Here is a 15,223-nt window from a genome sequence, read left to right on the forward strand (position 1 = left end):
ACTTTTCAAGGCTTGCATTAGTTTCTACTAAACTACACAAACTATAAATCTCTCTATACCCACCTGGTTTAGACTTAGATTTTCTTCCTTCTTCTGAAACTGGTTGAACTACATTGTTCTTGGTAGCTTCTAATCCTTTATTCTCAGACTGAAAGGGGGGGAAAAAAAGGTAAGAACACTTATTTCATATTTTACATATTCTTGAAAAGTATCAAAAAATTAAAAATTGATACAATATGTAAATACTGACATACTATCTGAAATAAGTGGAAAAGGAGAATATAAAGAAAAACAGAGAGAGAGGAAGAGAGGAAAGATTGGGAGTAGATGTAGCAAGAAAACGTCATCAAGACAGTGAGAGAAAAAAAAAAAAAACCTGAACTATGATGATAAGTATAAAAAGGGGAGGACATTTCAATAGCAGAACAGACAGATGCTCTCAAGGATAAAAAATAGGAATGAATCAAAGAGAAGTGGTTTCAAATGCTAGTTGAAAGAACATTTAAGCAATTAAATTCATTTTAAATGACTTTGACTAAACTATATCACATTTCTCTTATAAACAATTTTAAGTACAAATTAAACATATTTGGAACAGTTCATGATGACATGGTGACATCCTTATAAATATCCCTATACTTGGAAGCCTCAAAGTTGAGATGTTTCTTCTTGTCCTTTTTGTGTCTTGAGTTCTTTTCTGTCATTTCAATCACTTTTTTCAACTACACTGTCCTCTCTTCTTATATGTACTTATAATAGAGAAACAAATCTTTAATGTTGTCGAAGTTCTTCAGGGATCTTTTCAATGATGTTCAAACTCAGATGCAGAAGTTCATAAATTTTTTTGAATAGCTGCAAGTCTCAGGTATCCACAAGTCCCATATTTTTGCATGCTGGTTAATTATAGATAGCGTAACAAACATCTATATAATAATTCCTATATTCTCCCTTATATTCATAAAATAAAGCAGTACAAGTTTTCAGGATTCAGAAAAGATAATGGTTCCAAGATAAAAACTACTAAGCCTTTCCAAGATTTTACATAAACATTAATACAATATTACATTTTATGCCTTCTAAAATAGGTATTTTCCAAGGATGCCACCGTTATTCTAAAACATCAGAACCAGGATGATAAATGGGTTTCATGTCCCATGTAAATTCTTACTCATTAGTGTGTACCACTTAGATTGCCATAGTGAAAAGTAGAGGCTTTCCTGATTAATAGAATGTTATAATCTGTGTCATATAACCCTTGTCATGACCAGGGCAATGATAGCTGATATGCTTATTATTTGAAAACAATCTGAATTCAGAAACATAATGAACAGTTACTCTCAAATTTAATTCTTTCATACTATTAAACAAAAGGCAACTTGTTGTTTAATGCTATTTCTGAAAATTGCATTCAAGTTATTGGCTTTTAGAATAAAGAGGATAGGATGATCCAAGAATAACTCAAATGTCCAGAAATAAACAGTAAAACACACTGACAAACTTAATATATAATATGGATACATTCAACTTAAGGTCTATAACACAGTCACATTCAATAATATGATCATATTTACTGAAACAGCTGAGCTGGTCAACAGAATATTTTACTCATAAAGCCCAGGCAAATGATGGGCCAAATGCCAAATTCAGCACAGTGCCTATTTAATAAAGTTTTCCTGAAACACAGTCTTACATTCTTTTAAATACTGTTTTTAATCTGCGTTTGCACTACAACTTTAATATAGTGTAGTTGTGACAAAGAACATATAGCTTGCAGAGTGAAAAAATTTACTAGGTGGTCTTTAAGAAGAAGTATGCCAATCCCTGATACAAATCATCCAAACCCTGAAATGTATACTCAATTTCCTAGTTCACAAACTCATAATTCTTCAGACTTTAAATTAGATAGGCCATAACTCTGAAAATATTAAAAACCCAGTCAGGCTACATTCTCATCACACATGGTAATAGAAAAATTCAACCCCATCAGCCTAACCACTCATATTCAAGATGTGCTATAAATCTTTAGACTACAAGAATCAAAATGGAATTCTGCCTTACCCAATTTAAAATTTGAACTTGATTTACCTTTGTATTCAACCAAAAGCAAAGGTTAAAAAACAATTTGGTATAAATGCAAGATAAAGGAAGTACATTCCTAGTCAAAACAATAAACTGTACAAAGTAACAGAATTTGTGAACATCTTCTCTAACAACTTCAAATTACACTTTCTATTCATCAAAAATCAGTTCTAAAGATCTCTTCAATAATTGCTAAGCCCAACTAAAATTTCTATGTTTTTTTAAAAAGATGAAAACCTGCCAGCCACGGTGGCACAGACCTATAATTCCAGCTGCTTCAGAAGACCGTGGCAGGATCACCCCCAAATTAAAGTAAGCTTCAGCAATTTCACAAGACCCTATCTCAAAAAAAAAAAAAAAAAAGAGGTTGCGGATGTAGCATAGTAGCAGAAAAAAAAAAAAAAAAAACTGTATATATAAAAATAATTCTTATAAGTTAAAAGAAGAAAAAAGAAGTCAGCCAGGATTACATGCCTGTAATCCCAGCATTTGAGGAGGCTGAGGTAGAAGTATGGTGAGTTCAAAGCCAGTCTCAGCAAAAGAGAGGCACTAAGCAACTCAGTGAGACCCTGTCTAAATAAAATAAACATAGGGCTGGGGATGTGGCTCAGTGGCAGAGTGACCCTGAGTTCATTCCCTGGTACCCCAAAAAAGGAGAAGTCCAGAATCCATAGTTCACTGTTTCAATTTGCCTTTCCTCCAAATAGTACAAACTTAATACAAATCCCTGAGTTTTTAATGTATGCTAATAAAATGAAGGAAGCATTTATGGAATAATACAGGTACCAATAAATTTTCAAAAGAAATCTCATGTTGTTTATAGAAGGAATAAGGATATGAAATGAAGCACATAAAACACAGAGAAATCATCTATTATTCACTTTTATCAATGATACACGTGAACAGGCCAAGGTCAAAGGATTTCTCAGTATCAAAAGAGGCTGATTTCATAATGAAAATTAATCTCACATGTGTCAGTAGAATTAAGCAATGATCCACCCCACAATCAAAAGCTCATTTTTCATCTAGAATTTTACTATTTTGATTACACATATTTGGTCAGAATATAAAGTGGTTGTGTTTTTCTTTTTCTTTTTTTGTAACTGGAAATGATATTGCTCTCTACTTAGTAGGACTTTTTTTTTTTTTTTTTTTTTCAGATTTTTATAGCTATGGGTCCTGAGCAACATGAATTAAAACTTACTTTTGTATTATTGATGTAATCTGTGGGATTCATCTGCACAGAACTAGTGAAAAGCTGAAAGACCAAACAAGAAAGATGATAAGTTTAAAAAATATTTTAAAAGAATTGTGTGTTCAAAATTTTTATACAACCATGTAGAGTGAAGAGATGTAATACCTGCACTAGGAAGTTTCTATACAGTAAACTTAAGATTGGAAGAGAAAAGCAAGAAAGCGGGGGGGGGGGGGGGGGGGGGACAACCCACAAAGAAACAAAGCAGAGCAAGGTAGCCAATGCATTAAATGGAATCTGATATTGTAAAATTTATTAACACAGTGGGGTAAATCACTTAAGACAAATGGTGTTTTTCCCTAACTCCCCTTTCCTTTCCTATTCTCCATTCACATTCATTTTTTTCTTCCTAAATGCCTTTGGCCTTATGTGGTCCCCAGGGCTGGGATTTGTGCCCTGACACTAAGCCTTCACTGAATACCTGCTAGGTATTAGGTAAGAAATTTATAGAATCTGCTGTATGACAGGGGCACCTAAACCACACATAAAATGGAGCCCTCTGACAATGTGGCACACCTACTTCTTGATTTTTTTTTCACCTCGCCTAACAAAGTCCTTAAGTACTAAGACCACTACCTACTGCACTCCTTAGTCTAGCCAGTATGTATATAATTTTTGTTTTAAGCCATCAGCCTCAAAGTCAATTATGCCAGAGATTTACTAAACATCTAAGAAATGATCGAAATCACGAAGAACACAAGATAAAGACATCATTCCTGCTCCTAAGAGCTTACAATCTAAAAGACAAGACCAACACTGAATAGCCAAACATATGTTCAAATACAATTCAGTATTATAACAAAGGATGTTGAGGCTCAAAAGTACTAAGGAGAAATGAGAAGGGAGGAGAACACACACGAAGAAACACATAGGATGAAACAAAAAAAGACCTTGATAAAGCTTTGTGATATGTGTCAGTCCCTGGAAAACAGCTAGGACTTGAAAAAGAGAATGAAGGGATGAGTACATAGGAATAGCATTAACAACCACAACAAAGATAGAGTATATTCCAGAAACGGATAAGGAAAGCACAAATAATGCTTAAGTTTTGACCTGAACAGTATTTATGTACATAGGTTCAAAAAATAAAGCCATTCAATTGATGAGGCTGCATCTTATCAGCAACAGAACTTTGGGAGTTGCATATGGTGAAATTGCAGATATTAAGTTAGCCATTTATAAGAATGAGCACAGCAAATGGTTCACAGGATAAAATGAAAGCAGAGAAGCCATAGGAATACCCTTTCTCCATTTTCTCTAGACTTGCTTTCCCTCCTTTAAGGTTCCATACAGTTCATGGTAGCCCTAAAAATATCTCTGGCTTTTTCTTACTTCTTTCTTCTGTTTCCATATCACCTATCGAGTTCTGAAGAGAAAAAGAGCTCAGATCCTTGAGAGTAGATAGTAACACATGACTACTTATTTATTCCAGTTCAACCTGTCAGTACCGCAGAAGCCCAATTACATTTTGCTTCTGCTGAGGGGTGGCATCTGAAAGTGCCAGCAATATAAGCTCATCTCTTCCCTTCTTTGCCCCATGCTCCCTACTCACTCAGGGACCTCTTATATATATTCCCAGCAGATATATGTGATAAAGCATTAAAAAAAACAAACAACAACAACAACAACAAAAACACCACCACCACTAGTATGATTACATATGAAAAACTGACACAGCTAGTTGAATTCGAAGGCTACTCTCCTGCTGACTCTACTCTGGATCACCCAATACTAAATATAGGAGAGAAAGCCAAGAACTGTATATTCATATCTTGACTATCTTTGCCATTTCAGAAAACAAGGCAATCATAAGTGGACTTTCTATTTATGACAATATAGCCTTATTCAAGGATAAAATAATAAGGGTTTTGGATGAGGTAAGTTAACAATTGAAATATAAAGCTGGAATGGCTTGTGAATGTTACTTTGGAAAACAGGACTTAGTGAATGATGTGATTAAGAAAAGGAAATCAAAGCCAGGCATGGTGGCAAACGCCTGCAATCCAGCGGCTCAGGAGGCACAAGGATCACAAGTTCAAAGTCAGCCTCAACAACTCATCAAGACTCTGTCTCAAAATAAAAAGTAAAAAAGGGCTGGGAATGTAGCTCAGTAGTTAAGCACCCCTGGGTTCAATCCCTAGTATCAAAAAAAGACAGAGAAAGAAAAAGAAATCAAGGTAATTCTGTGACAACTTTCTTGGTGGACTAAATAAAAGTCAGGTATTACTACAGAATACAAGAAAGCTGTAAAAGGTCGCTAGTTTAGGGAAGAAAGAAAAGTCTGACATAAACACAAATCATCTGAGGCAAGATCTGATGACTCCAAAGACATGAAAATAGAATTTAAGCCAAGTTTATTTTCAAAAATGTTAAGCACTGGATATACATACTTCAGAGCAATCTTACAAACTAAAACCTCTCCATGTAGAAAAAGAAGGGAGATATAAAAAGTAAGAGGACAAACTATTGTAAGTCTTGAGGGAATGTTCATAAGTAGAAGATAACAGGATCTTCCAGTAGCCTGGTGAACTGATTAAAAAGGCGAAGAAGGAAAAAAAATGTAGCTGCTGATTTCTACACCATTACAGTGAAGAAGTAACAAAAGCAGACGGAAAAATAAATGAGCAGAGCAAAATGTCAACATGCTTTTTTTTAAGATGGGAAAGATCTATGCCTATTTAAGACAAATAGGAAAGATCAAGAATAGAGATTGAGGAAGAGAGAGAGATAGAGAGAGATAGAGAGAGGGGGGGGAGGGAGGGAGGGAGAGAGGGAGCAGAGGAATAACATTGGCCTTAAGAAAAAAAGACCTAGTCTAAGAAAGATAGTGTAGGATACTGGGCCTCAGATTATCAGAGAACCAGGACAGATGGATTGTTCTCTGTTTAGGGGGAGTTGACAACAAACAATAAGATTAATGTTCGAAGTAGAATTAAAATGACTTAATGAAGTATGCAAGGATTTATCGATGGCCAGAATGATGGGATTTTTATTTCATTCTTACTGACCAAATGGACAAATATTCTGAAAACTCCCTGGATTCAAAGTGGTAACAGTAGCTAAAAAAATTAAAAAGGGCTCAGTTTACTGTTAACACGAAGTAGGTCATCAATGGAGAAGCTTAATTCACTTAAATGAGAAATAGCAGCATGGGAAGGAAATATTCAAAGAAAGTGAAATATATCTTGTGTAGTAATGACAGTTTGGAAAGGGTGCTAAAGCCTTTTAACAGTGACAAAATCCAATGAGAAGTAGAGATGTAAGGTGGTAAATCAATAAACTGGAAATAAGACTGCAGAGTAAGTAAGAAATAATTCTTTTTAGCCTTAATAAGAGGCTCCTACAAGGGTAAGACTGTAGAATCTTTTGATATTAAAAGAAAGCTATACTTTTGGCAGGAAACACACACACCAAAAAAAAAGTAAGTAAAAACCTCTTTTCAGAAGAGAAAACAATTCACAAAAGAAAAATGGAAATAGAAAACAAGATTCATTTGAACAGGACCAGGCCAGAGTATAAACAAAGCTTTGGATAATGGAGGGAGTAGCATCATGAAACAAAAAGGGAAGGGAATGAGAAACATGGTTAGTACCAGAAATGGTAGGTAGAATTCATAATCCAGACAACACTGAAGTCAAGTTCAGAGAGATGGTGATAAGAATTATAGCAGGGAAACCTGGAGACTCAAGACATAAAAATACAGCAAACAAAATAAATTTGAGTGAAAAATGTAAATTCCCAAAGTATTAAGAAATATTTCCAAGATGTCTCTTGACTAGATACTATTACCAATTTCCATAGATCTGTATTCAGTGACAATTTATTCCATAGTTAAACAGAACAACAAGTCCAGACAAGACATGGATTTAGGTCTGTTGAATAGAACTGATATATTATTAGAGAATTAACTGAACTGCTACTCAGGCAAGTAGTGATCATTCTCTTTCAATCCCAAACCCATTTGTTCATCCTGTCTCATAAAACCATTCATTTTAAAAAAGAAAAAGCACAAACAGAGCAGATACAAACAATACACATTGATTTTTTAAATAATATACCCCAATACACAAATTACTAGAGCATAGCAAATATTATCCAAAGTACCTACATCAACCAGGAGATCTGGGTCTATGCTAAACTGTCTTCCTGACAGCATAGCTTGGAAGTCCTCTAAACTGCAATCAATACTGTCAAGATAATCCAACAGTTCAACCCTAAGGAGAAAAAAGAAAAAAAAAATTAAAAAGTAAATATAAGTTTTCCTTGTTCTTACACTTAAAATAACCTCAGAAATCGGCTAGGCAAAATACTCCTAGAAATTGCTGAGTCCTTAACAGTTCTTAATCTTAAGAGATCCTATTCAAAATTTTAGGATATTGAAAATTTGATTAATTGAGATATAGCCTTTATACAAAACTTCAGTATACACTGAAAAGTAGTTCTGAAACAACAGTCTGATTTACCTTCTTCTTCAATACTATTACAAAATGTTTGATCTGATTACTACTAATTACTAATGTTCTTTATGCTGTAAGTCCCTTATTAATAGAGAAACTGTATTAATCCATAGTCATGGTATGAATACATAACACACATAATCACAAACACCTTAAAGGTACTCAAAACAAGTATTTCATTAAAGAAATAAGAAAAACTGCAGAGGAATATTCCAAGACTCTTCTTAAGACAAATCCCTTTCATTAGAGAACTCCGTTTTGACAAATAGAAAAGTAGACTAGTGGGTTTATCATCTGAAATGAAGATCACTCAAAAACTGAATGTGAAGAAATCAATTAACTTTAGATAACATCTAGATAAGCACTCACTTTCCTAAAAGATTGATGTTATCATTCAAAATGGAATCCATCATGGTTACAGGATCTTCTGTGGTCAGACTGGATGAACCATTTAGCTGGACAGCACTAGACATGAGAGGGTTGATGCCATCACTGCCTGAACTTAGGGATTCTCTGGCTGGTTCACTCAGATCTCCACTCTGAATGACAGGTGCATACTCATCTTCATTGTCATCTTCAACAATGACAATATCAGGGTACTGGCTACAGCTAGACCAGCAATATGAAAAGAAAGAAGCAGTTACATTTGCAGACAAATTCAATAAAATTACTCTATCCATTTATTTTCCAGATACTCTTCCCAAACCACGTATCAAAAGGCTTACGTACCTTGGGTATGTAGCTAAATCACAAATATTGACACTGTATGGAATATAAGACCTACAAAGAACCAATGTAAAGTGTTGAACTCTAAAATAAAAAAATTCAGCCACCCAGGTACAGTTGCACATGCCTGTAATCTCAGCAATTCAGGAGGTTGAGGCAACAGGATCAGAAATTTGAGTCCAGCTGCAGCAAATTTAGCAAGACCCTCAGTAATTTAGCAAGAGTTAAGGGCTGGGTATATAGTTTAGCAGTAAAGCCCTCTTGGGTTCAACCCTCCAGTACCAAAAAAAAAAAAAAAAGACAAAAAAAAATGTATTTTCGTTACTTCTTTTTTATCTGGTTAAATAAACTGGCTTAATTATCAGTTGAATATTCCAAATATGAGACAAATGTTAATTTATCAAAGAACAAAGCGGGTGTTTTTAATTTTAGCAACTTAATAATAAAAGTGACAAATACTTTCATAAATTTTATCTCAGAAACTCCTTACTTGGAGGTATCAGATATAACATCCTCATTAGTTTCTGGAATAACTGGGATATTTTCTTCATCCGCATTATCATCAGTAACATCATAAATAATAATGTCATCTGAAATCCGCTCTCTTGGCTTTAAACCTTCAGTCCTACTGTGTGGAACCTAAAAAGTCAGAAAAATAATATATCTAAATATTGAAATCACACTACTAGGATATCACTTTAAAACAACCAGAAGCATACTAGTTACTAAATACTGGGGAAACAGTAATAAGCAAAACAACTATGTCCTTTGTCCTTATGTGATTTATATACTATTAATAATAACAATTCAGTTATGAACTTACAGAGGCATGTATCTATTCTTAAAGGCATATGATTTGCATTCTACTTTACTACTTTTACTGTAAGATCCCTGAAAATAGCATGTCTGTATCTAAGGGAAGACTTTAAATTCCAAAGTATTTACTTATGAAGAAAAAAGTCTCAGAACTTCATATATTTCAAGCATAAGCAGATGGCCACTGTATTGATGGCATTATTTCATTTCAAGCTGATCTGTTTGACACATTTTATCATTATTCATTAAAGGTTTCACTAAAATAAAAATGGCACTTCAACTATTCTAGTTAAATGTCAGTTTGGAGTATTAGCAATAATTTTTTATTAAGCCACAGATACACTCAGGCCATACTGATTTTTAAAAGTTCAATTCTCTAAAGCAAACTAAAATCATTATTACAATCTAACAATCCATAAATTTCAACACTAGATAACAGGTAAAAGATGTTAAGTACTTTACAATATATAAATCCACTTAATTAGGGAAAAAAAAAAATAAAAGACTTCATCCACTTTAGTCCTACAAACAAAACAATTAGGAATGCTTATTTCTGAACAGTAGTAGGAAAAGGAATCAGGTCTAATATTAATTGATTTGTCCCAGAAAACATAAATGAATCCTGTTAGTTCAATAATAAATATGAAGCAATAGCCTAACAAAAAGCCCTCTATGTTTGATCCTCAGCATCTCCAAAAAGAAAGAAAAAAAAAATGACAGCAATAATAAGATTGCATTAGAGGTCTGGATTCTGGACTAGTCTAATCTTAAGTCTAATCTGTAATGGCAATGGATATAAGTTAAAACAAATTATCCACATAACTTGAAGCAAAAATGAAGGTAAACAAAAATATTTTGAAATTTCCAGAGAAAAATCAGTCGAATCAATGTACATTTATAAGAAAAGTTAAAAGCAAACTAACAGAAAAATATATAATCACATAACACTATCATAATTATCACAATGTTCAATTTGTATTTCACTGAAACTAAATCTGTTTTATAAATCTCAAAAGTAATACCAAGTTTAAAAAAAGCAATACAACAAAGTAATACGTACAGAATGATATCATTTACATAAAGTTTAAATACATGCAAAATAATATGAAATATTGTTCCTGAGTTCACGAGAATGAATCAAGATAGGAAAGAAAAACTTGAAAACAGAAAACTGGGACAACTATATTTGTAATGATTTATTTTTTCAAATAATCTAAAGCAAATATTGAAAAATCTTAAGACTTAATAAGGCTGGGAACAAGGCTGGGAAATGAGAACTTGACACTTTTATTCACCAAGCTTCTTTTACCTCATAAAATACTACCATAAAAAATTTAGTTGAGATATTTAATAAACACAAAATATACATGAGTTACTTTATGATGATGATTATCAGCTGGTTCTTTGACTATGTGCTGAAATAAATTCTTCTTCTGGGCTCCATTAGTGTTCAGAAGTAGAGGCCTGGAAATCAGAAAAATATTCATGCAGTTCCATGAGGCAACAATATAAAGAATTTAAAATGTTTTAAGAACTTCTGTAAAAAAACACAAGGAACTCTTTAATATAGTACATTTTATGAATAGAAACTGGGAGATAAGAATATCTGGAACTTATAGTTCTCCCTTCTTTAATGGTATTGTTTCTATAGTAAATATAATAGACTACTATGTCCAGATAGACTTCACTGCTTAATGCATTGTACAACTCTTACAAACTATTCACAATAATAAATAAGTAGGTAATAGCAGAAGAACCAGTACTAGCCTTACAGATAATCTTTCTCTGCTGACATTAACAGGTATCACAGACTATGGCTAAAATACAGGTTTAAAAAGACAGAAAAAATTGTGATTTTGTTTTTTCAATGAATTGCCTCTTTTTTAGAATTTCTCTCTCAAGCTCTCCAATGTTCCTTTAAACTGCTAAGTAAATGATAGTTTATTAGTATGTATGCCTATGCCTATAAAGTGACCATTTAGGCTAGCCTTATTTCTCAAAAACACCACAAGGATGACAGGAGAAACTGAATATCAGTACTCCAAAAATACAAAATCCAAAACTTTTTGTGCACCAATATAATGCCATAGGTGAAAATTCTAAACCTGATCTCATGTGATAGGTTAAGGTCAAATTCAGGCATTCAACACTTAGTTTACCAGTGTCCATAGGAAAAAAGACCCTCCAGCCCCTTCAGCTACTTAATACAAAAACTTTGTTTCATGCACAAAGTATTTTAAAATATTGAATTAAACTGAATAAGTCGAATGTGAACATAAATGCATTTCACATTCAGACTTAGATCCCATCAGAAAGAATCTCACATTCCAAAATCTGAAAAAAAATCTGAATCTGAAGCACTTCCAATCGCAAACATTTCAGGTAAGCAATATTCAACCTATAAGTCAATCTGGAGATGTTAAGAACTTATCAAGGGAGGACTATTCTTTGGTTCATTAGGAATATACTTAGACCATTCATGGTTAAAAAATAAAATGCCTATTTATGGTTCAAAATGTTTTATCATAAAAACTTACCTTTTGCGTTTTAAACTCACAAGTTGGTTATTCTGAACCAATGTAACAATAAACTGGACAATCTGAAAGGAAAACATGAATAAAAATGTTTCCATCACTCTTTTAACTTTTTAGTCCACATTACTAAGTTTTAGAAAACTTAATCAGATGATAAATGTCCTATATTCTAAGTCACATAATTTTCTCACGTCTTAACATTTGAAATTTAGATGTATCTCACAACTTATGTATAAAGAAACACACCAGCTTGCCAAGATGGCGAACTAGAGAGAGGCTGCATTCCTTGTCCCTCCGTGACTTGGGATTTAAGCAGAGGAAATACTGCTTGAATTCTGATTCCCTGCTGCTTACCCCTCATTTGTTCATCGCAATCACCCACTAGCATATCGCCTTTAGAGCACAGATCACTCACTGACTGCTGCTTATAGTCCACCAATTATTTGCCTGCCTATCCCCCACTGCCCAACATCCGCTGGCAGATTGCCAACCCTTAGCCTACAGAGCGCCCACAGACTGCCCACTGGCCCCTGCTGCCTGCAGGTCCACTGTCACAGTACCCGTAAGCTGTTGCACATGGCCGCTGCCATTTTGGGACACCCTCCAGGACCTGGAGATATATTGTTGGGGTACCTGCATGTCTGGTTGTACCCGAGATCTTTCTGTTGGGTGTGCTAATGACTGCCATCTGGCTGCCTCTTTGCAGTGTTGCTCCTTTGTGTGAGCACATCCCTGGTGGTCTCTCTGCCAAGTTGAAATGGCATTGAGACCTTGGGACTGCAGTAAGGCAGAGCCTGAGGAAGCCAAAGCCCAGGTCCTTTAGGTTGCAGCGGGGTTTGTGTGGGCCAGTCTGGGTCTAGCAAGCCTCTGGAAAGCAGGAGACTAGGGGAAGTTGGGGAAAGGTACAGGTTGGAGGAACTGGAGAAAACCAGGCTCTCTCTCCAGCTCAGTGAGTCCTGGGGACAGAAGGAGCTGGCGACAACAGGTGGGAAGACTGGAAGAGGGTGTGAGAGCACCTTGCTATCAGCTCACCCACAGGACTGGAGCTGCCATCAAACTTCAGACAACCCCACCTATCAGTGGAGAAGGGAAGCTGAGAAAATTTTTCAAAGCCAAAGGACTCTATCTTTTAATTTTCCAATGAACCTTTTCTTTTTTTGCCTTTTCCCTTCTTTCACATCTTTGAATCCAAATATTTTTCATGCATCAGTTTATAGAGGAATTCAATGTCTGAATAGTGTATTACAGTTCTGTTACATATTCTTATATTTTTACTTTAAAAAAAAAAATCTGTGTATATTTGTCCTCTCACCTGACTCCCTGAATTCTTTCTCACTTCTCTCATACTAATAGCTAATCTCTATTATTTCTCCCTCACTCTTACTATAAATTTTTACCTCTATCTTCTCTCCTTCTCCCTCATAATCATCACATCTTACACTACTTTTATCCCTCACTGTCCATCACTAGAAACAGTAAACTGTTTTTAGATAACTTACTATTTATATTGTACACAATAACTGAACTCATCATTTCTGATTATTGTGACAAAAATGTAAGTGCCTTAATAGCAGTTATTTGGTTTAAAGGTGTATACTGACTGCACTGAGTGCTGTTAATGCTGGTCTCTGCCTTGAAGATACTTTGAGGTATTAGAAGCCTTCAAGGACACTATAAGATTACAGGATACAAACTGTACTACCTCAGATCCAAAGCACTAGATGGGAAGACACAAACAACATGAAAAAACAAGGGAACAAAGCGCCAAGATGTTCTAACAATAGAATACATAAACACAATAAAAGTAATGTCAGAGAGAGAGTATAGAAGATACAGTTAGGCTGATCTTCTGCTAAGAGCCAAGTATATGATGCATGGTATTTTTAGTCTAAAGGTGACGCCAGCTAGCCATTGAGATGATATGATTATGTTAAGATTTGCATTCATATGGATATTGGACTCCTGCTGTTCACCTAGGCCGGCTACAGGACTCCTGGAGAGTTCCCATTGGTTGGGGAAGTACAGTAGGAGGGAGTTCCGGGGGAGGAGCTCTCTCTGCGGTCCGGGAGGAGGCCGCGTGGGTGGAAAAAATCTTCCAGGGCGGTACCGGACATTGGCGGCAGTTTCAAAAAATAAACTTTGTTCCTGCTTGAGTGGCTCGTGATTTTGTGCCCAGCCAGACTGCAGCAACTGGTGGCCCATACGGGGAACGCCTGAAGCTTGGAGGTGAGTAAAATTGCTCGCCCCTGAGGGAAGGCAACAAAATGGGTGACCATTTCAAAAAACAATGTGTTCTCGTTTTGATTTATCTTGTTTTTGTTTCAAGCTGCCTATCCCTAGAATTTTCTCAGGCAAACTGGGAAAATTGGTTGGCTCAAGGTTTGAAGTTGTTCGGCCCTGAGAAAGAGAAAATTGATACAACTATTCTTTGTTCGGTTTTTGTTTCATTCTGTTTCGGTTTTGTTTTATGCTATCTTATTGGGTTGCGTTACCTTTATAGTAGATTAGAAACTAGTAAAAAACAAACCGAAAGACTGTTAAGTAAATTGTTAGAGGTCCAGACTATGGTAGAAAACATGTTAGGTCAAGCGAAAGAGAAGGTCTCTCAAGCTAGTCAGACAGAGGAAGATTTGAAGAAAGAAAGCTTAGAGGAAAAACAACCATCAGGCGGGGAATTACAACAGGAGGCTGCTACTAACACCGTTCTATCACCAGAGGGCGTAATTCAACCAACAGCTCCATCTACAGCTGAGCGGCCCTCAACTCCCGTAGTTGATGGACGGAATCCTGAGGCAGGACCCCAAAGATTAGCATGCCCTGTACTTGAGCAGGCAGGAGGGCAACGAATTCACCGTGCTTTAGATTTCAAAACAGTGAAGCAATTAAAGGAGGCTGTAACAACCTACGGGCCGCAAGCACCTTTCACTGTGAGCATGGTAGAATCCATTACCAACTTAGACATGACGCCAGCAGATTGGGCTAACATGTGTCGATCTGTGCTAAATGGAGGACAATATTTGTTATGGAAGGTTGCCAATGAGGAATTTTGCATGGAGACAGCTAGGCGAAATGCAACAGCCGGTTACCCTCAAAGAAATCTAGAGATGTTATTAGGAAAAGGACCTTATGAGGGTCAACGGCAACAAATTGAATATGATCCTGGCGTATACGCACAAATTGCTGCAGACGCAGTTAGGGCATGGAAAACTTTACAGGGGCATGGAGATTTACAAGGACAATTATCTAAGGTAATACAAGGAGCTAATGAACCTTACGTTGAATTTGTAGATAGGCTTATTCAGACAGCATCTAGAGTATTTGGAGATACAGAACAGGCAATGCCATTTATAAAACAA

The 15,223-nt window shown here is 35.4% G+C and overlaps 1 protein-coding gene across 2 annotated transcripts in view; it reads right to left on the bottom strand.

The window, feature by feature from the left end:
• Positions 1–15,223, bottom strand: part of Hsf2 (heat shock transcription factor 2) — a 43,322-nt gene that overhangs the window by 1,258 nt on the left and 26,841 nt on the right. The window contains exons 6-12 of one of the 2 annotated variants that reach the window (XM_027953060.3): positions 11,871–11,932; positions 10,710–10,797; positions 9,008–9,156; positions 8,161–8,400; positions 7,443–7,548; positions 3,284–3,337; positions 64–148 (exon numbers count right to left, since the gene is read on the bottom strand). In XM_027953060.3, coding sequence (XP_027808861.1) covers positions 64–148; positions 3,284–3,337; positions 7,443–7,548; positions 8,161–8,400; positions 9,008–9,156; positions 10,710–10,797; positions 11,871–11,932 — 784 coding nt within the window. The remainder of the gene's footprint in view (positions 1–63; positions 149–3,283; positions 3,338–7,442; positions 7,549–8,160; positions 8,401–9,007; positions 9,157–10,709; positions 10,798–11,870; positions 11,933–15,223) is intronic. The other variant, XM_027953061.3, reaches the window with a different exon arrangement.

This window comes from Marmota flaviventris, chromosome 6, assembly GCF_047511675.1.
Source record: "Marmota flaviventris isolate mMarFla1 chromosome 6, mMarFla1.hap1, whole genome shotgun sequence".
NCBI lineage: Eukaryota > Metazoa > Chordata > Mammalia > Rodentia > Sciuridae > Marmota > Marmota flaviventris.